At 39.3% G+C, this 24,725-nt stretch overlaps 1 protein-coding gene across 1 annotated transcript; it reads left to right on the forward strand.

The window, feature by feature from the left end:
* The first annotated feature begins 16,171 nt into the window (after nt 1-16,171).
* Nucleotides 16,172-18,204, forward strand: LOC143582429 (1-aminocyclopropane-1-carboxylate synthase 9-like). The gene is made up of 3 exons (XM_077064996.1): nt 16,172-16,550; nt 16,724-16,884; nt 16,995-18,204. Exons 1-3 carry the CDS (start codon nt 16,275-16,277, stop codon nt 17,971-17,973), a joined length of 1,416 nt encoding a protein of 471 aa, XP_076921111.1. The 5' UTR covers nt 16,172-16,274; the 3' UTR covers nt 17,974-18,204.
* The last annotated feature ends 6,521 nt before the right edge of the window (nt 18,205-24,725 follow it).

Genomic DNA, 24,725 nt, shown 5'->3' on the forward strand with positions numbered 1-24,725 from the left:
CCATTGAAATGTGTTCCCATTTCCACATTGGAAGTTCCGGTTGCTGTAGCAGGCCAGACGATTTCTGGTATTCTATTTTGACTCTGGCACAAGTCAAGCATTTGCTCACGTAGGTGGCAATGTCGGCTTTCATGTTCGGCCACCAGTAAAGTGCCTTTAAGTCATGGTACATTTTATCCGAGCCAGGATGGATAGAATATCGGGACTTGTGAGCTTCGTCCATCACTAGAGTTCTCAACTCTCCGTATCGTGGAACCCAAACCCGGTTCACAAAATATCGGACCCCGTCCGATTTGGTTTCAAGTTGCTTGTTCATGCCCCGCATGAGTTCTGATGGAAGGTTATCATCCTTCAAGGCTTCGAGTTGCGCATCGTGAATCTGATCGGGTAAGTTGGCATGAATCGTGAGTTGCAGTGCTCGCACTCGCCTGGGTTTATCGGTTTCTTTTCTGCTGAGGGCATTGGCCACTACATTGGCCTTGCCAGGGTGGTACTTGATGGCACAATCATAATCCTTAAGCAGCTCGACCCAACGACGCTGTCGCATGTTCAGCTCCTTCTGATCGTAGATATGTTGGAGACTCTTGTGGTCGGTGTAAATGGTAAACTTGGTACCGTACAAGTAATGCCTCCATATCTTAAGGGCAAACACCACAGCTCCGAGTTCCAAGTCATGGGTCGTGTAGTTCTTCTCGTGAACCCGTAGTTGTCGAGATGTATAGGCTATAACCTTCTCGAGTTGCATCAGCACACAACCGAGACCTTGTATTGATGCGTCACAATGTACCTCGAAATTCTCTGTTCCCTAGGGTAGGGCTAGAATAGGGGCGCTACAGAGTTGGTTTTCAACAGTTGAAAAGCGGATTCTTGTGCGTCACCCCAATTGTACTTAGTGCCTTTGTGAGTCAAAGCGGTGAGGGGTTGGGCAATCTTTGAAAATCCTTCGATGAAACGCCGGTAGTAGCCGGCTAGCCCTAGGAATTGCCGCACCTCAGTCGGAGTCTTAGGTGCTTCCCAGTTTTTGATGGCCTCTACCTTACCGGGATCGACATGGATACCGTTCTCGTTGATCACATGTCCTAAAAAGTGAACCTCGCGAAGCCAAAATTCACATTTCGAGAGCTTAGCGTACAGTTGCTCCTTCTTCAATAATTCCAGAATTACCCTCAAGTGTTCTTCATGGTCTGCCTTGTCCTTGGAATAGACCAGGATATCATGAATAAACACAATCACAAACTTGTCGAGGTACGCCTTGCATACTCGATTCATGAGATCCATGAATACGGCTGGTGCGTTGGTTAAACCAAAAGGCATAACCGAAAACTCGAAGTGTCCATACCGTGTTCTGAAGCCGTCTTTGAAATATCTTCTTCGCGTACTCTTAGTTGATGGTAACCAGACCACAGATCGATCTTCGAGTAGTAACTCGATCCTTGGAGCTGGTCAAACAGATCATCAATTCGGGGTAAAGGATAACGGTTCTTGACCGTCACCTTGTTCAACTCCCGGTAGTCGATACACATGCGGAAAGTCCCGTCCTTCTTTCGGACAAATAAGACGGGGGCTCCCCATGGCGATGAGCTAGGTTGGATAAAACCTTTATCCAATAAATCTTGTAACTGGGTGGACAACTCCTGAAGTTCCGCCGGTGCGAGCCGATACGGGGCTCGGGCTATGGGCGCTGCACCGAGGTTCAACTCGATTTGGAATTCGACTTGTCGAATAGGAGGGAGTCCAGGCAAATCCTTCGGGAAAACTTCCGGAAAATCTCGCACAATCTGTATATCTTCGATTCGCTTCTCCTCCGCGGGTTTCTCAACAATCTGCGCCAAAATTGCCGGATGACCTTTTCGTAGATACTTCTGCGCCTTCATGAGGGTGATAACGCTGGTGGTCATGCCACTTCTCTCGCCCCGGATCGAAATGATCTCGCCGGAAGGGGTAGTAATGTGGACTATCTTGTCATGACATATAATCTCCGCTCGGTTTTCGGATAACCAGTCCATGCCGACAACGACATCGAAGCTATCAAGCGTAAAAGGTATGAGGTTGATATCAAAAATATGACCTGACGGTTTTAACTTACATCCCGCAAGTACATGAGTCGTTTCTACAGACTTTCCGTCGGCTAATTCTACTGGAAACTTAGCATCTAACGGGGTTGGAGTTAAGTCTAAGAGTTGACTAAAGGCTTTCGACACAAAACTCCTATCAGCTCCAGTGTCAAACAATACAGAAGCAAAACAATCGTTCACAGGAACTTACCAGTCACCACGTACGGATCATTGCGGGCTTGACCCGACCCAATAACAAAAGCTCTTCCTTTACCATTGTTTCCACCACCACTGCCACTTCCATTACCTCCATTGTTGTCGTTCTGTTTCAGCTTGGGACAATCTTTCCTGAAATGACCTTCCTGCCCACATTCGAAACATCCCTACGTCGTCATAGGTGGTTTAGGAGCACCCTTTTCCGCAAGGTCTCCTCTACATTCCTTTGCCTGGTGACCCATCTTTCCGCATCTCAGACACTTGACACGGTCACACGGCCCAGCATGATGATAATTGCACCTGTTGCACTTCGGATATTTCCCAGCATATCCGCTCGAACCCTGCCCGCCACCGTTGTAATTGTAGTTGTGACCCTGATTGTTGAATCCCCGAGTGAGTTCGGGTTTACGGTAGTGTTGTTGCTGTGGGGGGTTCGAGGATGAGGATCTGGTGTTGTCAAACTTTCTCTTTCCATTGCTCGGGTTGTTGTTGCTGTTGTTGTCTGTACTCGGGTTGTCACGGGCTTTAGTGGTTGAACCCCTAGGTGGTAGCGCACCTTGGGTCACTGCTTGATCCGTCAGTTTGTGAGCTAACCGGATCGCTTGTTGAATCGTGGCTGGTCTGGAAGACGTCAAGATGCCCTGAATTTGCGGTGCCAACCCATCAATATACATTTCAATCCTCTTACTCGGCGGGTCTACCATCCGTGGACACATCGCAGCTAACTCTTGAGAACGGGTAGTGTAGGCTTCGATTTCTGAACCCACCATCTTCAATGACTAAAACTCTGACTCCAACTTTACAATCTCCTCTCTCGGACAATACTCTACTCGCATCATGTTCTTGAACTCCTCCCAGTTCATAGCGTTAGCCAGTTCCAATCCAAGGATCTGCACGTTTGAATTCCACCAAGTGAGGGCAGAATCTTCAAGTGTTCCAGCAGCAAATTTGACCCTACTGGCAGGGGGACAATTACACATCTCAAACGCCGATTCGGCCTTCTCAGCCCAACACAGGAAGCCTATAGCTCCCTCAGTGCCCTTAAACGTACTGGGCTTGTAGTCAAGGTAATTCTTGAAGGTACACGTTCAAATTGGACCTCCAGCTTGGTTCTGAACATGTGCGGCTAGAGCGGCCGCCGCATGGTCGTTCAGCAGAGTTTGGAGTTCTGCTGCAGTCAAGTTGATGTCACCACGTCCGTGTCCAGCGTTTCTTCCTGCCATTTCCTTGTCCGAGTACTTTCCGGCTGCTCCAAGTACACTCAACTCCTCTGTCGGTCACCTAGGATTCGCTTACCGATCTTTGCAACCTTGCATGTGTATAAGATTTTATGAAAGTAGTCTAGTCCATCGGTAGCATCTTCACTAGCCTTTGGAGTCGTACACCATGTAAAGCAGTAGCATCCACCTAGTAGAAAGGGAACATAATCCTAGATATCTCCTATATCTTGAAACAATGACTGCTTGACCGGGTGGATGATGGTGACCGCCGGTTGGTATGGATCATGAAGCGGCTGGATGATAAGAAAACGTTGCTAGTGCTATTTCTGTTCGGGTCCTTGCTACTTGGAGTTGCTCTTGCAAGTCTATCATCTCGGCTTGCATCCTTCTCATAATTTTCATCTGTTGGTCGCTAGCCTCTTGCATCTCCTTCATGGCCGCTGTCATGCGGGAAATTTCCTCCTTAGTTTCGGTTCCATCTTTTAACAGTCCGGAAACGTTCGCTCTCGTATAGCGCATGTAACCAACATCACGCTCCAAACAAGAAACAACAGCTGCGAGCACACGCTCTACAGGTTCGGTTATAGGTGGTAGGGTGTTGGGGTAAGCAGGATGGCTCGGGTGAGGTGGCGGGGGAACTTGTTCGCGATAGACCATACGCCTAATCATATTAGGGTACCAATCCCAACTAACTTCGTTTTCGTACATGCCACCGGATAAGCGATACCTCTTCGGTGCAGGAACTTCGAGTTCCGGGACTACACGAGGTGGCGATGAGGTGGGTAACTGCGGTTCCTTCCCATGAGCATGAGTCATCGGATCGGACGATGATGATGGTGGCGTCGACATCCCTACAGGTAAGCCGTGTATGCGCGCGCGTATGAGTGAAAGAGGTAAAGAGATAAGATAACAAAGACTACACAAACATATGCAGTGCGTATCATTATAACTAATGGGTCGTCGCGGTTATAGTCTAGTATGCATGCAATTTCTAGCTCGCTATAACCAATGGATCTGATACCAATCTGTCACACCCTCAAAATCCACTAACGGAGTTTTACCGTCAGAGGGTGTGAACTAACAGGATCGGAATCATTAGTTATAATCAAACCAAAAAAACGTTTAAATGAAAATAAGTGCGGAAACGTAAAAACCAAAAGACCAAAAGTTGCGTCACGCAAGACGACTTAAAAACCCAAGTAATAATAGTTAAAAACATGTTTGCACATCAGAATGTTTTCAAAAAAAAACCATGCATAATCCTATACCGCGCGCCCGCCTCGGCTACCTGAGAATAACATACTAAAAGTGTCAACACGAGGTTGGTGAGTTCACAAGTTTATATAAAATAAAGTGTTTAGCGTTTTGCGTTCAGTGTTTTGCGTTACCAGATAGTGTTAAATCAATTATATATCGATAGGTAGCTAGCCTATACAACAAGTATTACTAAGTGTTCGACACCGAAGCTGACTGTTTATCAAGTGCCTTGCCACCAGGTCATCCAGACCATGGTATGTGTTAGCCAAAATTACACCCGCTCGACCCCCAGTCGAGTTTAGCATTAGGTGGGGTTTGTCAAACCCAGTAGTACTACTCAACAGTGACTCGCTATTATCCAAATATTAACCGGTTCGATGTGTAGGACTTCAATTGTTTCGTTTCCCACTTAGCCTTTACAAGTGATATATAATTTACTAACAAAATCTTAAATGCGTTTTCGGAGTATGTTATCTCCCCCAAGTGAAAAGCGTTTGAAAATAGTTTAATGGGGTAAGTGAAACTCACTGTTTGCGAAGAATTCCCAAAATAAATCACCAAGTGATGCGCGTCACAGAAAACTCTCTCTAGCGTTCTAAAACAACAAGGAGATTTTCTAAGTATCGGAACTAATATCGAGTCTCTAGACCCGGCACATAATTCCTAAGCACAAGATACGTTTCGTGTTTGTTTGTGAATCGTGTGTGACTTAACAAGTACATTTGTGATACGATACATGTGTGAACAATTATTTACGTGTCATGTATTAATAATGTACATCACTATCAACTATTCCCCGCAGGGGCAATTTGGTCAAATTATAACAATTAACTAGCAATTATTCCCCGCAAGGGCAATTTGGTCAAAACACGACAATCAATTAGCAATTACCATGTTTCATGCAACTTTTACAAAATTCAGCAACTAGTTTTCTTATCGACAGAATTCTACTTGAAAAACTAGTCTATTCCACTGATCATAGCATCTCAATTAATTTACCAAAAATCATCACAAAAGCATGTATGTGTTAGGTTTCCAGAACATATTTTGTTGTATTTTTATTCCATATATATCTTTCACAATGATCAATTTACCACAGCAAACTCACAACAGTCAAATTTATGCGCAACAGAATGTTATTTGAAATTCCCGTTAAATGAAAAATCCTAAAAATGCAAGACCACTTGGGTTAGGTTTCTAACTCAACAAGTCAACTTCCAAAAGTGGAACCAACCCAATTGGTCTCGTAGTTCATGAGATATAACATTTACAAAACAACCTAACAGCAGGTCTAACAACTCAGCTTTGCACAACGTTTTTGTAAAATCATAAAAGTTAACTTTTACACGTCCAAAAATTGCAAATTTATATTCTTTAGAAACTAGACTCAACCTAGTTTACTGTAGTATCAATAATCTCAACCAATTTTCACATTTACACCCCGTTACAATCAATTGAACATCAACAACACAATCTGTCTAGAAACTGTTTGCAACAAAACTCAACCTATTAACTATCTATGGACCATAATCCGTTCATATGACCTTATAGACACCATAATCATTAAACATGCACATCAAATACACATTACATCCATGATTAGGGTTTTACTTGAACTCAAAATCAAGAAAAACACGATTAACATGCAATAACACCAATACTAGCTATCAATTCAACAATCAATACATCTTTCAATCAAAACAAGACATATGAACATCATGTATATAATTTCCAGATTCTAGGGTTTATAATTATACCTTCCAAAGCACAAAAATAAGCAAGGGGAAGGTAGAAGATGACTAGAATCGGGTGTAGGATGCTTCAATTGTGAAACCCAAGATCAAAAACCAAGCAATATGGGGGGGGGGGTGGGTAGCTGCCGTCGGTTTTGGGGAGGGAGAGAAGGAGGTTAGGGTTTACGTTAATATTAATAATAATAATATAATACACTAGTAACATCCTAAAATTTATAATGTTGAATAAAGAAAGTTACGTTTAGTGATTTCCGCGTTATTAATTAATTAATATCGAGTAAAGAACGGATCATGGATTTAGATTAATTGAGATGGGTTAAATGAGAATGGGCTTTAGGTCCATGGGCTTTAAGGGATATAAATATCCCCTAAACCAACCTAAAACCCTAAACCCTCATTTCATTTCTATCATAATCTCTACACACTCCAAAACACTCACACACCACACACCGCCATATACGGCCGGTGGCCGAGGGAGAGAAACGAGCAATATCCGAGAGAGAGTAAACGATTAGTTGTGATTAAACAAGTTAAACGAGATCCAAACGAGCACAAAATGTATGTTCTTGACCTTTAAAGTTTATGTTTTATTGAATGTCCTTAAGCTTAAAGATCCAAGCTTTATAGTATATTCGGGATATATATACGAACGAAATGGTTAGGGAACGTTAGTGGGTAATGTCGAACCGTAACAAGGGTATTAAAATCGCCAAAATGCTTGATAAAAACCAAACCCGTAGCTGAACTGGGCAACTTCGCCTGCGAACTGGGCAACTTCGCCTGCAAACTGATAACTTCGCCTTCAAAGCTTAACTTCGCCTACGGCCAAGTTCGCCTAGCTGGTAACTTCGCCTAAAGCTAAGTTCGCCTAAGGTTTAACTTCGCCTAAAGCTAAGTTCGCCTAAGGTTTAACTTCGCCTAAAACTAAGTTCGCCTAAGGTTTAACTTCGCCTAAAGCTAAGTTCGCATAAGGTTTAACTTCGCCTAAAGTCAAGCTCGACCCCAGCCAGGGGCTCTGCCCCTTGGACCCTGCTAGGGGCTGCCGCCCCTAGACCCCGCTGCCAGGGGCGCTGCCCCCGGACCCCCATTCGTTGTGGGTTGTATAAAGATAGAAATACAACATGAGTAGTAGTAGTTAATTGATACATGTAAATATTATACAGTTAGCCGTGCACAGCTCAAGAAGGGAATAACGATTAACGGAGAGCGAAACAGGATTCAGGTGAGTTTCTAGCCCCATTTATGTGTTATGTTTTCGGGGCTGTGTGCATACTCGATGTGTTGTTAATACATTTATCCTAAGTGATAAGTGTATGCCATATGTGATATATGTGATGGATATGAATGATTGCTTGTCGGTACGCGAACGATCTTCGGATATTGCGCGTACTGTCAGGTCAAAAATAAAGGTACGAATATTATATATCGAAGATGTATGAACATTAAAAATGAATATTTGTCGGGGCGTGAACGATCTTCGGATATTGCACATATCGACAAGAGGTATGGTTGTTAAATGAATGATGTAAAGAACGCCTAGAGTGTTCTTATGCTATAATGTAATTATTGTATATGTGAAGTATGTGTATACAGGTACACGAATGGTATGTGAGTTCTACGTTCGACATAGTAAGTTAGGATGGCAAATCCCTCTAGCTTTTGTCGGACAGAGATTCGGCTGGTGATGGCGTAGTTAAGGACTGCGGGCCTTATACGTAATGTAGATGATAGATGTAAACGTAGATAGGGACGGTGGGCCTTATACGTGTTACAGATAATAGACGACAACGTAGTTAAGGACTGCGGGCCTTATACGTAAAGTAGATGATAGATGTAAACGTAGATAGGGACGGTGGGCCTTATACGTGTTATAGATAATAGACGACAACGTAGTTAAGGACTGCGGACCTTATACGTATTATAGATAGGCATCAGCATAGGAAAGGACTGTGGACCTTATACGTGCTGTATTTGTATTGTGGTAGCATAGGGGAGGACTGCGGACCTCGTACGTGCTATGGTTTAGGTTGCAACATAGGGAAGGACTGTGGACCTTGTACGTGTTGTGGATGTAGGATGGTATAGGGAAGGACTGCGGACCTTGCACGTACCATAAATGGTGAACATAGGTAAGGACTGCGGACCTTTTACGTGTTCACGACCTTGAGTACAGGTATAGACGACGGACTATGAACGTACTCTCGGTAGACTGAGGTTAGTGATTGTAGATATGTATGTATGTATGGTAGTAAGTATGTATGTAGAACAGAAGGGTAACTAGGTAGGTATGGATATGTATCTTCGGATATGTATGTATGTGTATGTATTGTAAGGCGTCCGATTAACTAGAACTCACTCAGCGTAGCTGACTTTTAGTATGCACGCATGTGAGTAGAATGAGACAACTAGCTTGAGTGGGCACATGGTGGGTGAATAGGAGACTGGCATTTGAAGACTCAAGATGTTTTAATGTAATTGACGTTTATTTTGAAAGACAAGAATGTTTAATTAAGGCAAGTTTTGGATTGTTGTAACGTTTCATGAAAGTTTTTATATTCCGCGAAAGTTTTAATGAACTCTGATTTGTAAGAACTGTGTTTATGAGTAAATCCGACGCTAAAGTAAGGCTACCGGGTTCGGGGCCTTACAACACTTTGGTCCCTTAACTTTCAAATGTTTCTTTTCTAGCTTAATTAACTAGTTCTAGCACATTGAGTTAACGTTATATAACATGTTATCACATAACACATAAGTCTAACACATAATTATCACATAATTATTGTTTTGACGTTTTTCGTTTATTCACCACTTGTTTGCGTCAACTCGTTTGCGTTTCGGTGCAATTCCCGAAAGACTACACATGTAGTAAGTGTCAAGCGTCATTTAAACCCTAGTTTAAATGTAATGAGGTGTGCGTTATAGATTCAGTGATCTTTAAGTTTGAATTGACGGAGTTGAGTTAACGGAGTTAACCTGAAATTGACGATTGTCACAGCTGGGGACATGTTCCTTGCCCTTCCATACTTGGTATTAGACGATGGCACTATCATTGGTAAGGCTGAGGTGGTTGCTAGAGCGTTGGGCATTATTATCTCAGAGGGGGCGTCTCTAGGGCTTAGGCTTAATATTAGAAAAACGGAGATTTTTTGGCCGTCATGTGATGATTCGAAGAAAGTGCCGGGTTTATTCCCTGGTGAGATTAGCAGGCCTGTGCCGGGAGTTAAACTTCTGGGGGGAGCGGTTAGTCGGGATGCAGGGTTTATTTGGTCTTTGGCAACTAAAAGAGCTTTGAGGGCGGTTGAACTTATGAAACGCCTGCCGGACCTGAGGGACCCCCAAAGTGAGCTCCTTTTGTTGCGCTCGTTCATGGAGGTTGCTAAGTTAGCGTTTAGGCTCTGGACCTGTCAACCTGAACATGTCAAAGAGGTTGTGTCCATCTTTGATGCGGGCCTGCGGGGGGGGGGGGGGCAATTGAAGATATTGTTGTGTGTGGAGGATCACATTTTGGGGACCTCCATTGGAGGTTAGCTTCCTTCCCTATGCGTTGTGGAGGCTTAGGAATTTTCTCGGCTGAGGATGTCTCCGCATATGCCTCTATGGCTTCCAGGTCCCAGTCGTGGAAATTGCAGGACCACATCCTGCAAAACGCTAGTGTTATGGGGGTAGATCCTGACTACTCTTTTGCAGTTGGTAATATTGGAACAACTCTCTCGGACCTTGATCTAGGCGGTTTTACTGATAAGGAGACCGCCTCCAAGAAACATCAACAAACCTTAACGAGTGCTCTTTATGGTAAACACGTACATGATTTAGAGGAGTGATTCGATATGTCCCCCGAGACAAAATACCGTTTTAGCTTGTCTCAAGGGGGCTCATGCCCAGGATTTTTTGACTGTTGTGCCCATTGAAGGTCTTGGGCAACGGATGTCGACAGTTGAATACAGAGCAATCCTTAAATACCGGCTGATGATTTCTCTTTTTCCTCCAGATGAATAATGCCCCATTTGTAAAAAAGCTTGTTTGGATAGATTTGGTGAGCATGCCCTCCACTGTAAGGATTTGCCGGGATTCTAGTATCGTCATGACTGGGTTAGAAATGTCTTATGGGATGTGCTTAGGCATGCCGGGATCTCAGCCAAGAAAGAGGCACCTGTTAACTTTCTGACTGATCCGCGAGAGGGAAGATTTACACAGCGTCATGCGGACGTTCTTGTGTTTGGTTGGGCAGGGGGTAAGCATGCGTGTGTTGACCTCACTGGGTTGTCCCCGTTGGTGGGGCTGAGATACAGTGGCTTCGTACCGGGGCAGACGGTTTTGAGAGCGGAATATGGGAAAGTTGCTAAGCATGAGGCAGCGTGTTTGGAGAATCAGTACGTGTTCATTCCATTTGCCTTCGACACATTTGGATCCCTAGCTCCCGAGGCGGTTCGCTTCTTGGAGCGGGTGCAGAAGTTGGTCCACAGTGACTCGCAGAACCCTTGGAACCAAGGATTTATACTTAGTAGAATAGGGTTTGCAATTCAAAAGAGAAATAGCGGCTCAACTTGTTGCTCATTTACCCATTATCTAGATGTAGCTCGGTTTGTGTACGCTAGATTAATATAACAAGACACAACTGACAAAATGGTTTTGTGAATCTATTGGAATCTTAATAATATAAAACAACCCCCGTAATACGGGGGATAAAAACAACCCCGTAAATGTCAGAAGTTTTAAAATAAAAAGTAATGAAAATCAAATAAGAAAAGAATGATGAAAATTGCATATATCATTCTTTAATGATGAAAATCATAACCAGTTAGTGAAAATTATGAAATCCGAGACAACCCTTAACATAACGGTGATTAGTATCACTAATGAAAATAAAAGAGTCTCCGCCGTGTAGCTCAGTTATTTAAAGGGACGTACTACTTGAAACAATATTGAAAATAAAGGATGATATGTGTAATTTTTTAACGTACCCTTTTTATTGTCAGATTCTTGTGCCTCATCTATATCATTTGGTTCACAATAAGACGTAACCCTTATCACTTAAGATTAGCACCTTTCATTCTTTCAACACTTGAGTGTCATTGGCTAGATGCCCTTAATAATTTTTTTTCCAATAATAAAAAACAACTGGATCCAATCCTACCTATAGTGAGGCTAATAACGGTAGAGTATGTGGACGACGTGATATATGTAAACCTTACATCTATCTTTTAAAATAGAGAGATCGTTTTCAAAGAGATTATCAACACTGAACTAAGATCACCCGTAGTGGCAATTTATTGAAGGCGTTTTGGCCTATAACGTCGAGAGCACCCCCCCCCCCCCGTCGGGCATTTTGGGCTAATTTTTTAGGCGTTTTGTACATAACGCAGGTGGAAGACACGGAAATTAAAAAAAAAGAAACAAATAACAAAGTTATGCCTTTATGGAGGATTTATGACTACACCCTATTTTTGTAAAAAACCATAACTCTGACTGGGCGCCACGTGGCGCATAACGCCTAGGGTAGGGGCTTTATGACTACACATGGTCTAACAAACAAAACTAATTAAAAATATAAAATATTCAATATTAAGTGTAATTATTCTAAATTAAACAATTTGATGAAATAAACATTTCTTGAAGAAAACACGCAAATAATTCTAGACTTATAAATACAAACATAAATCATTGTTGACATATTTCCTTAAATCCATACGTATGATGATATCACTAACATGATATTTGTTTAAACCGAAAACTTTTTATATTATATTAGGAAAACCCCAACTACTCACGCTTCACATCAACAAATCAACAATTATATCTAAGTCCAACTAATTGTAAAACAAACGTAATAACTTCAAAAATACCATTTCTAGTTTTTTGGTAATCCACTTCGAAAACAGGTGACAAATACTAATGGCTGTTTGATTGTTTGATGTTTTTTCAGATTTAACAATGGTTATTTATTATATAACCAACTTTTGTTAAAGATGGTTCTTCTCCACCCACCCTACGTCCTTTTTATTATTTAAGAGATGCAACCAATAATTATGTTTTGGTTGTTTTATTAGAAAATGGGTTTTGCTCAGGCGGGTAGGAAACAATTGTATCAATTACGTATGCATTGTTACTTTAATAGAAGAGAGATATTTATGTGTATTTATAACCGTGATATTTATGACAAACACAACACTGTTTCTAACTCCAAGTTGATTTAGGAAAGGTTAACGAGTGAGGCATCACTTCTTTAGTGGGTTAAGAGGTATTAAAGACAAGTTGGTTTAAAGTGATAACGGACTTTAAAATAACCAAACTCACACACAGTAATCTAAGAATTGTTTTTAAATTAAACTGACGGGGTTAAGCGAGTTTACACCATTTCCTTTTAAGTGAGATTAGGGGATGACAACAAAAGCTTAAGCCCGACGGGTATACCTGAACCCGAAACATATGGGGCAGGTGTACCCGAAATCCGATAGATATGGGCCGGGTATGAGATTAGATGATGTTTGGCCCGATTATCTGAAACAGCATACCCGTTTACCAGAAACATATTTTTTTTAACAACCAAATATATTATTAATTTACAAACCACCTCAAGTGGTGATCGAACCCCTGACCACCATATATATTATTTACAAACAACCTTATATATTACTTTATTTTATTTTAATAGGTTAATATATATAAAAAAATATGTTTTTGCTATATGGGATATGTAGTTATACTGATATTTATTTATTTATTTACTGTATATATGTATATGTATGTAGTATATTATATTTTAATTTGTAATAGTTATTATACGAGTAAAAAGTATAAAAGAACTGTGATGAAAAACATCTACTCGAAAATCCTAACCGAGCATGAATGTATACTATTGCCTGATGTACCACACAATTATAATGGTTAAATAACTAAGTTATAAATGATAAGAGAACATATATAAAATAGTTACAAAATGTAACCAACACAATTTTACACAATATTTTACAAACATGATGAAACTTAAAAAGAAAAGAAGTTAACAATTGTCCATAGACAAAACTCAAATTTTATCTAAACCAAACCACATATATGTGTGGTGGCGGTGGGGTGATCAAAACCGAAAAACTAGGGGTGTGCTTAAAACCATAAACAGATCCAAAAAAAAAAAAAACAAACAAACAAACAAACTCAAACAAAAACCGATTGTTTTTTTATATTTTGAAAACTTATACGAGTTGCTTAACCCTATATGAGTCGTGTAGAATACGAGTCGTACAACCACTTAGTATTGTACAAATTGGTATGGATATTAGACTTTATATTCTCATTTTTGTGTAGGTAAAAATTGATACGTGTATGGTTTGAAAGCTACACTCTAGTATGAATGGGTGGTCGATCAGTGGTCACAACCGAAGCCATGTGGTGACGGCATATATATTTTTATGCATAAAAACTTGACTTATGTGACTTCATATGTATGAAAACTGTACAGTCATTTATGCTTGTTTGAAACTTTTATGATGTGATGGTTCGTGAATTAATTTGTTATTGTCTTGAAGACTAGTTTGCATGGTTACGTGATCTGATACGTATGATCAAGTAAATAAAGTCAAATAGAATCGGATTATGGATTGCATGGTTACGTGGCTAATCGTGTTCGTATAGAGTGGTGGCACCTCTTGGGGCTCTTGACATATAGAACATCCAATTGTTGGTAAGTTTGGTCTTCATAACATATATAGAGGATGATTTAGTTGTGCAATATTGTTAGTTAGTAAGATATTTAATATTACTTTGAATAGATTGGGGTCTCGTGTTTTTTAAATTATTTAAAAAAAAGTTACATATCTAGCATTTAAAAAGAATATTTTTAAAAATTACAATATAACAAAAAGTATTAAAATTTCAAATAATGTAATTTAGAAGCTAATTCTTGGCAGTGAGGACGGTTTACGTACGGATTTCAAATCAGCTACGTTTTAATGAACCTCACCAACCCTCAAGTCTCATGGATTGTTCGTTGCCACGAATGTTGGGTTCTCTCTCTCTCTCACCCTCTCTTGCCTCCACGATGAGGCCTTGCCTCCATTTCTCTTCTACGCATGCGTCCAGGTGTGTTGGCGGACTCCATTGTAGACATGTTCTCATGAGTGTGAACATTGTTTGTGATTGTTAAATAAATTAATTTGTTTATATATGTTTAAATTTTGTACATCTACGTACTACAAATATAGTTATATTATCTACAAATGTTCTAGTTATATTTACATAAACGGATAAAAAAGAATTTCATTATTCCTTTTCTTTTAATTTTAGGATCGATAAGTGAAAAACAAATCTATATAGGACATTTATATTATTCTTTTAAAAACTTTAATATACAGAAAACATTGAAAACAATAGTTTATTTTTGTTTAATTTTCAAAATATTATTCTCTTAAAAACTTTAATATAAAGAAAACAATAGTTTAATTTTGTTTATAACGAGAAAATATAGTGTATGTCGTGTGACTCCGAAACCATATATGTAACATCAATCTTTCGAGGATTGATGTCGAGCGAGTCCAGGACTAAAGCGAAACAAATGTATCAGTATACTCAAACTTTAATTACCAAGTAGATTACTGTTCACTCATACTTCTCATAAAACATCTCAACCATTAAAATATTAGCATGCTATAAGTCATTACACACCTCGGCACCTTATCAGCCAAGAATGAGACCACTACCTAGCAAATAATCATTATGGATTCTAAGACGACTCACTGCCCTCATAAAATGAGCCCCTTTTTTTTGAGCGATAACTTTCGCAGTTAAGATATATCACACTCTTCGGTCCAATAGAAGGAGGAACCTCGCCACCCCACTCGGGCCAGACTATGTTGACATAATCGGGATCCACGCTGGCATCCGAGTTTGGCTTGACCGTTCCCGGTAAAACTCAGTTGGCTCACTCCGCCCGAAGGCACGACATGTTTTTTGGCTCTGGGAAAATCCAGTCGGAATCATGACTCGATCCCGGGACATCCGGTCATCCATCATGTTCCTAGCCATTGACATTGAACTTTTTTTATTAATCTTATATTCTTAAATAATAATAAAAGTGATTACTAGATCTCTTATAGATGCCTTAAGAATGCTCTAATTAAGACTAAGCCACGACAAATATGAATTGAACTGGAAAGCAAAGTATTAATTAATATAAATATATAATCCTGACTATCCTGTAGATATGACCAAAGTCCTAACAAACTCTAATACATATCTCATGTAACTATATTGATAACACTTGGAAAATGAGTTTGAAACGCAAGTTGTTTGGTGGTGCTTGCTAGGTTCTTTCAATTCCAACTGTATACTCGAAAAGGTGATGATGCTAAATTAGTAACAAAGGGTCAGGGCCTTATCACGTGCAATACACTTATGAGCCATGGTGGAGTTGGAGTGTGTGTTTAATGAATCCGCGTATAATGAGAGTACTTCATCAAAGTTATGAAAAGCAACTTCAAAGTCTATGCACCTAAAGTCAAAGCAATCTGACGTGGATTTTTTAAATAAAGTAAAATCCATTTGTCAACTATGCATCTATACTCTAATTCTAAAACATCCATTTGTCAACTATGCATCTATACTCTAATTCTAAAACTCTATAAATACCTTCCAAACACACACCACAAAATATATCCTCAAATCACATAAGCCCACACAACAATTCTTCCATAACCTAACTCCAATCTTAATTTCCTCTCATTTTTTACATTTTTTCCCTCAGAAAGTTAAGGTTTTTTTAGAACACAAATACTAGAATAATGTTGTCAACAAAGGTTACCGATCGTAATGCTCATGGGCAGGATTCTTCTTACTTTCTTGGTTGGGAGGAGTACGAGAAGAATCCGTATGATAGCGTTGACAATCCTAACGGTATAGTCCAAATGGGTCTCGCTGAAAATCAATTATCGTTCGATATCCTTCAGTCCTGGCTCGATAACAACCCTGACGCAACGGCTTTCAAGAAAAACGGTCAATCTGTCTTTAAAGAGCTTGCTCTCTTTCAGGATTATCATGGTCTTCCTTCGTTCAAAAATGTAAGCATTACTTTATTATTTCTTCCTTTTCCAAATAATAAATTAAAAAAGATTTTGAAAACCCCACTCCATAATTTCACTCAAAATCTTATACTGTAATATTTAATATGAAAGTAGATTTTTTTTTTTTATTATTTATGAGTTATGCTAAACGTACCATGTACACTTTATAGGCACTAGTCAACTTTATGTCAGAGATCCGAGGAAACAATGTTACTTTCGATCCAAACAATCTTGTACTCACTGCAGGCGCCACCTCCGCTAACGAAACTTTAATGTTTTGCGTCGCTAACCCAGGAGATGCTTTCCTCGTTCCCACACCATATTATCCGGGGTATGTTACTATGTTCACATTCATATATATTGTTCTTTGATTTAACTAAACCTCAAGTAACGTGACAACATCAACTTATGATCCTAATTCAACTTCCTACGTTAAACCAGATTTGACAGAGATCTCAAGTGGCGAACCGGAGCGGAAATCATCCCGATTCACTGCTCGAGCTCGAACAGCTTCCGGATTACCAAATCTGCCCTTGAAGACGCCTACCAACAAGCACAAAAACAAGACTATAAAGTGAAGGGTATTTTGGTCACAAACCCTTCAAATCCATTAGGCACGTCATTGAACTTGCATGAACTCGAATTACTCATTAACTTCATCTCCACCAAGAACATTCACCTTATTAGCGACGAAGTCTACTCCGGCACCGTATTTAGTTCTCCAAACTTTATTAGCGTTAGCGAAGTCTTAAAGAACAAAAACCTCGTCAACTCCGAGGTTTCCAAGCGAGTTCACATTATTTGTAGCCTGTCAAAAGACCTCGGTCTGCCCGGTTTTCGTATTGGAGCAATTTACTCTGAAAACAAATATGTAGTATCCGCGGCCACAAAAATGTCAAGCTTTGGATTAATCTCGTCACAAACACAATATTTATTATCCGAAATGTTATACGACAAGAAGTTTACCAAAACCTATCTGTCCGAAAATCGGCGTAGGTTGAAGCACCGGCAAGAAACCCTAGTGAAAGGGCTTCAAAAGGCCGGAATCCGTTGCCTAAAAGGCAACGCGGGTTTATTTTGTTGGGTGGATATGAGACATCTTCTAAGCTCCAAAACGTTTCAAGGCGAAATGGAGCTCTGGAAGAAGATTGTCTATGATGTTCGGCTGAACATCTCACCTGGTTCATCCTGTCATTGCAGTGAACCGGGTTGGTTCAGGGTATGCTTCGCGAACATGTCAGAAAAGACTTTAATGTTCGCGATGCAGCGTGTCAAGTCGTTTGTGGATGCAATGTCCAAGAAACATAACCAGCCTCGACATGAACAGATTCGGATTAGTCATGCGAGGAGAACAAAGTCGTTACCCAAATGGGTTTTTTCGATTTCGTACAACCCGCTCGAAGTCGGGGAAATACGTTAATTAGCCGATGGATTAATCAAATTATTGCCTTCGGTTTTTATATATTTTTTTATTAAATAATTTTTTTTTTGGGATTATATATATTGTATAGGAATTTGCACTCGATTCCTAGATTAGGAGTGGCATATGCTTCTTTAATTACTTTGTAAACCCATTGAGTAGTTTTCATGTAACACTTTTGAGTTGTTTAAGAGATATGGTTATAGAATATGTTATTCAATGTTACATGTGTTAGCTAACTAAGCGCTTTGGTTTACCAACACAGACTAATTATGGTTACCTGCTACTACAAGTGTCAGTTTTAATATTTTGAGATTTGACGATCTTTTTATGTTTGGTTTCTCCGCCAAATCACCGAAGCTTTTTTAAAATCATGTTATTGTTCATGATATTTTAACAACTTCCATTCATAGTTTCATAACCTGGTTTACAATTGAAACTTTTGGAAAAAGTAAACGTTAGGAGTAGTTGATAATTAATAATTACGATTTATACTTAATAGTTAATAGTAAGCTATTTATGACGAAATGTTAATACGTGTAATGTTATTGTGTGTAGCAACTTTTGAAAAATAATTTAAAACTATTATATCTATATAAAAACCTAATATACTTGAGATTATAGGTTGCCACATGTTCATTCGAAAGTAATTTAGTGAGAGGTTTAATAATAAAAGGGGAGGGTGCAATGGTGCATAAGAGAAGGCTATGAATATGAAGTTGATTAGCACATTTATATCTTTTCTCTATATTTTTTAGTCACACTATTCATCCAAACCTATTGAAAACAGGATATTTTATGGCATTGTCTATTTTATTTCGTTCAATAGGAGAAACACTTAGCATGCCGATATACATTGATTGAAAATTCACTATGCTATACATAATATTATAATAGGTCATACTAATATTTCGTATACATAACCTAAACCTGTTTTAGGTTCTTTACATAAATTCCATTTGTTAGTTTCACATCAACTTTTCCGCTAAATGTGTTCTCACAAGATGTTGGATCTCAGTCAATTTAATTGGAAGAAATTGAAAGTGTGAAAAAAAATTAGGTAGTGTAAATTATACCCGAAAATTATGATTAACCAACCATAAAATCTTGGTTAAGCCCTATGATTGCCATCTATGGAAAAAATCCTAGCTGACCACCACTGTTCAATTGGTTCATAGTTATACAAAAAGCGTTGGAAAGTGGTGGTTGTAGAGACACTAAGAGTTGTGGTGTGAGTGAATAATGATAATAGCGGGGGTTGTTTTAGTTGGCAATGTAGCAGCGATGATAGAAGCAATCATGGAAGGTTGGTGGTTAGGGGGTGACGAATGTGATCATGACGTGTTGAAACTAATTCAAAAGATAAAAGTTCAATTGACGTGTCTGATAGGAATAAAATTTTAACTAATTTTGCTAGATTTATTAGTCACTAAAAATCTATTCTTCTAAATTCTTTATTTAGACAAAATTTATCTAAAATATTTTTATCTTCCAACCAAACACGTAATCCATTGCATTCATATTCATATTTCAGTAGGAATCAAATAGACAAGAAAGCAGAATCATAATTTCAGTTATTGATTTTCAGTAAATTATAGTACACTAATTCAACGCCTAACAATAGGTCTTTGTTCATTTACTTTATTGAAGATACTAGATATACTTAAAAAATGAAACTCGTAACCTTTATTGTTTATTTAACGGAATAAAATCAGAATAGGATAGCAGTATCAAAGTAATAAAATATTATAATATTATTAAGAAGATGGAGTGAAGATCTTATACTTGACCATAATTAGTAGGAGTACGAGTAAAGATAGCAGCGGCGTCATCCTCGCCGATCCCACAGGCATTGATACTCCGACTGCCGACGTCGGCCACCCCGTTAATTAATTTCTTATTATTATATTTTAACTAATAATAATACAATTTGCTTCATTAATTCAAACCGACCAATTTTTTATATTGTGTTTAAGACAAGGAGGCATGAGGCAGTGGGCGTCTTATTGGTTTCAAATATTCAAATCTATACCTAGTATTATATTTGATGGTAAGGCTATGTGTAGTGGAGGGGCTACAATTGGGGGTGAATTGTGACATGTGATGCAAAATCAGCAAAGAGTGGAAATTTGTTTTTGGGGTGTAATGGTGTAGGGGCTACAAGTTGGGCCCACAGTTTCTTTTGTTATTATTTTCTTTTTATAACTAAACTAAACAAATAAAAACCAATTTATTTAAATAATTAGATAAAAATGCATTAAAATTTAAAAGAAATACAAAAAACTCAAAAAACTTAACTAATAATGCATTAAAATTAAAAAAATTACATAACTAAAAATATTAAAAAACATAACTAAATAAAATACTAATATCCATAATATTCGCGCATTTTTCCATTCGTTGTCGTTGCAATAATGTGGCCTCTTCGGGTAACCCGACATCTTTGAGGGATTTGTATTCTTCACTCATTTCCCGTAATTCCAACATTTGGGCAATCTTTTCATGTTGTTTGTCGGTTTCTCTCATGGCATCGTTGAGTTCCTCGACACACTTTTTGTGTTTTTTGATGATTTCTTTCATGGTAGCGGCGAGTTTCACGAGTGTCGGTTGGTTCGGGTTGTTTGTAGGATTCATTTTGTTAGATTTTTTGAAGAATTTAGGTATGAATTGTGTATGAAATGGAGAAGAATGTGTATGTTTATATATATATATATATATATTAATTTGTTTTATATATATAACCGTTACCCCCCAACGGTAACATTATTATTATTATATTATTATAATTCAATCGAGCAGGCGACAAGTTATCCCCGCCCCCGCCCCAAATCGCCCTGAAATCGCCGGAGGGGGGGGGGGGTGTTCTAGCCCATTCGCACCCTTTTGTCGCCCAAATCAACGCGCACTACGTTTGGCCTAATGTGAACGAATCGTAACAGTGCCTTGGAAATCTCGGTGGAAAGTTCAGTTTTTTTGAACGCTTATTTTAAATAATATTTTTTAATACATTAACTAATATGTAATTAAATTTTGTTAATGTAGGTGTTGCTAAACGTATCATCTTCTATAGTTTTATTAATAGTGTTACATTTTTTCATATACGCTATGCAATTATTTGCTTTACTTGTAAATTTATAATTTGAATTATCCCGTGTGTGACACATGCTCCAAACTAATTAAACAATACAAAATGATTTTTCTAAATGAACTTAATAAAAAAATGCATATGCAAAAACGTACCCAAGAATGCTTCTTTCTATTGAAAATTACATTCTCATTGGCATATATGTATAATTGAAAGAATTTTGGTTATGAACCAATTTCGGAAATAAGACTTTTCATACGACGTAAGAATTTTGGTTATGAACCAATTTACCGGTGCCATACGTTTCATGTCGGATTTACTCATGAACACAGTTCTACAAATCAGAGTTAATTAAAACTTTTCGCGTAAATGTTAACTTCAATCATTTGTTATAAACACATACAAACTTTTCGCGTAAATGTTAACTTCAATCCCACGTACTTACGTATTGCTACTTATTTAACGAAGGCACGTAGAGGCTTGCCCTCCCACGTACTATCGTTGTGCCACTTAATAACGAAGACACGTATAGGCTTACCCTACCATGTACTATCGTCATGCCACTTACACCCTTACCAACTTGTTACCACTTCTACCACACTCTAACTCGACGTGCCTACAACACACTTCTTATAATAAACAAGTCACAACATAAAATTCATACACACTGCTTATTACATGGCAATCATTCTCTTTGGCGATACGTGCATATCTGAAGATCGTTCACGCACCGATAATCATTACTTTCCTTGTCTACACGTGCAATATCCGAAGATCGTTCACGCATCGACAGACATCCATTCATAACATATATATATGTATGTATATATATATGTATATATATATATGTATATATATACATATAGAAAAGAGTTCAAATAAAAAACAAGTGTTTTATGAGAAGTGTGAGAAGAGCTTTAAAATAAAAGAAACCACCTAAATATGACACTATACAATGTAAATATGAAACAATACAATTATTTAGAAACTACCAATCTCAACCACTAGATCATAGATCCAAGAGCCTAGATCTATTCTTATTCTTCTCACAAAAATATTGTTTTTTACATTAACCATACCCTATATATGTGTGTGTGTGTGTGTGTGTGTGTGTGTGTGTGTGTGTGTGTGTGTGTGTATCAAACATTATAGCATACACTTACCACTCAAGGTAAGTGTATTCATACTTCACATCGAGTATGCACACAACCCCGAAAACATAACAAGGAAGTGGGGCTAGAAACTCACCTGAATGTTTACGTTCACCGTTAATGGTTATTCCCTTTTTTAACTGTGTGCGACTAATTGTATCACAATTACATGTGTCAATTAACTATCACTACCCATATCACGTTTCTAGTTTAAAAATAACCCTCAACGAATGGGGGTCTAGGGGTAGCGCCTTTGGCAGCGGGGTTCTAGGGGCGGCAACCTCTAGCAGTGTCCAAGGGGTAGAGCCCCTGGCTGGGGTCGAGCTGCCAGGTCAGCTTGGAAAAATTTTATTTCCATTAACGGTCTTAACACATTTTTCATTAGAATTCTAATTTATTAATTTATTTGCTAACTCATTAAGTTCGAGGGCTTCTTTGTAATTAATCCATTTTATTCTAAGTCCAGGGACCTTTCTGTCATTCTTTCAAACTCTAATTCGTTATCCATTCGTCATCCAGTCCTTTAGCGAATGGACTCCTTCGTTACTTCTTAACGAATGTGTTCTCTCATAACGAATGAACCTTTATAACGAACTGGGGTTCATTCGTTAGTTCCACGTTAACGAAATACTTAACGAATGGTTTAACGAACTACTTTTAATTCGTTATCTCTTCTTAACGAATGAGCATAATGAATTGCTTGTTAATTCGTTATGTCTCCGCTAACGAACTAGGGTTAGGTCAGAGAATGATCTCTGCACCGGGGTTCAACTAGATTTGGAATTCGACTTGTCGAATAGGAGGGAGTCCAGGCAAATCCTTCGGGAAAACTTTCGGAAAATCTCGCACAATCGGTATATCTTAGATTCGCTTCTCCTCCGCGGGTTTCTCAACAATCTGCGCCAAAATTGCCGGATGACCTTTTCGTAGATACTTCTGCGCCTTCATGAGGGTGATAACGCTGGTGGTCATGCCACTTCTCTCGCCCCGGATCGAAATGATCTCGCCGGAAGGGGTAGTAATGTGGACTATCTTGTCATGACATATAATCTCCGCTCGGTTTTCGGATAACCAGTCCATGCCGACAACGACATCGAAGCTACCAAGCGTAAAAGGTATGAGGTTGATATCAAAAATATGACCTGACAGTTTTAACTTACATCCCGCAAGTACATGAGTCGTTTCTACAGACTTTCCGTCGGCTAATTCTACTGGAAACTTAGCATCTAAGGGGGTTGGAGTTAAGTCTAAGAGTTGACTAAAGGCTTTCGACACAAAACTCCTATCAGCTCCAGTGTCAAACAATACAGAAGCAAAACAATCGTTCACAGGGAACTTACCAGTCACCACGTACGGATCATTGCGGGCTTGACCCGACCCAATAACAAAAGCTCTTCCTTAACCATTGTTTCCACCACCACTGCCACTTCCATTACCTCCATTGTTGTCGTTCTGCTTCAGCTTGGGACAATCTTTTCTGAAATGACCTTCCTGCCCACATTCGAAACATCCCTACGTCGTCATAGGTGGTTTAGGAGCACCCTTTTCCGCAAGGTCTCCTCTACATTCCTTTGCCTGGTGACCCATCTTTCCGAATCTCAGACACTTGACACGGTCACACGGCCCAGCATGATGATAATTGCACCTGTTGCACTTCGGATATTTCCCCGCATATCCGCTCGAACCCTGCCCGCCACCGTTGTTATTGTAGTTGTGACCCTGATTGTTGAATCCCCGAGTGAGTTCGGGTTTACGGTAGTGTTGTTGCTGTGGGGGGTTGAGGATGAAGATCTGGTGTTGTCAAACTTTCTCTTTCCATTGCTCGGGTTGTTGTTGCTGTTGTTGTCTGTACTCGGGTTGTCACGGGCTTTAGTGGTTGAACCCCTAGGTGGTAGCGCACCTTGGGTCACTGCTTGATCCGTCAGTTTGTGAGCTAACCGTATGCGTTGTGGAGGCTTAGGAATTTTCTCGGCTGAGGATGTCTCCGCATATGCCTCTATGGCTTCCAGGTCCCAGTCGTGGAAATTACAGGACCACATCCTGCAAAACGCTGGTGTTATTGGGGTAGATCCTGACTACTCTTTTGCAGTTGGTAATATTGGAACAACTCTCTCGGACCTTGATCTAGGCGGTTTTACTGATAAGGAGACCGCCTCCAAGAAACATCAACAAACCTTAACGAGTGCTCTTTATGGTTAACACGTACATGATTTGGAGGAGTGATTCGATATGTCCCCGAGACAAAATACCGTTTTAGCTTGTCTCAAGGGGCTCATGCCCAGGATTTTTTGACTGTTGTGCCCATTGAAGGTCTTGGGCAACGATGTCGACAGTTGAATACAGAGCAATCCTTAAATACCGGCTTATGATTTCTCTTTTTCCTCCAGATGAATAATGCCCCATTTGTAAAAAAGCTTGTTTGGATAGATTTGGTGAGCATGCCCTCCACTGTAAGGATTTGCCGGGATTCTAGTATCGTCATAACTGGGTTAGAAATGTCTTATGGGATGTGCTTA

This window comes from Bidens hawaiensis, unplaced genomic scaffold (assembly GCF_021521415.1).
Source record: "Bidens hawaiensis isolate Kalapana, Puna unplaced genomic scaffold, B.hawaiensis_p1.1 tig00031736_1, whole genome shotgun sequence".
Lineage (NCBI taxonomy): Eukaryota > Viridiplantae > Streptophyta > Magnoliopsida > Asterales > Asteraceae > Bidens > Bidens hawaiensis.

What these genes read in the sequence shown, in the direction of transcription:
- LOC143582429 (XM_077064996.1), top strand. Translation starts at nt 16,275, where the DNA reads ATGTTGTCAACAAAGGTTACCGATCGTAATGCTCATGGGCAGGATTCT. An exon ending in GTCTTCCTTCGTTCAAAAAT is followed by an intron (nt 16,551 to 16,723) that starts GTAAGCATTACT and finishes TACACTTTATAG; the next exon opens with GCACTAGTCAACTTTATGTC. An exon ending in CCCACACCATATTATCCGGG is followed by an intron (nt 16,885 to 16,994) that starts GTATGTTACTAT and finishes ACGTTAAACCAG; the next exon opens with ATTTGACAGAGATCTCAAGT.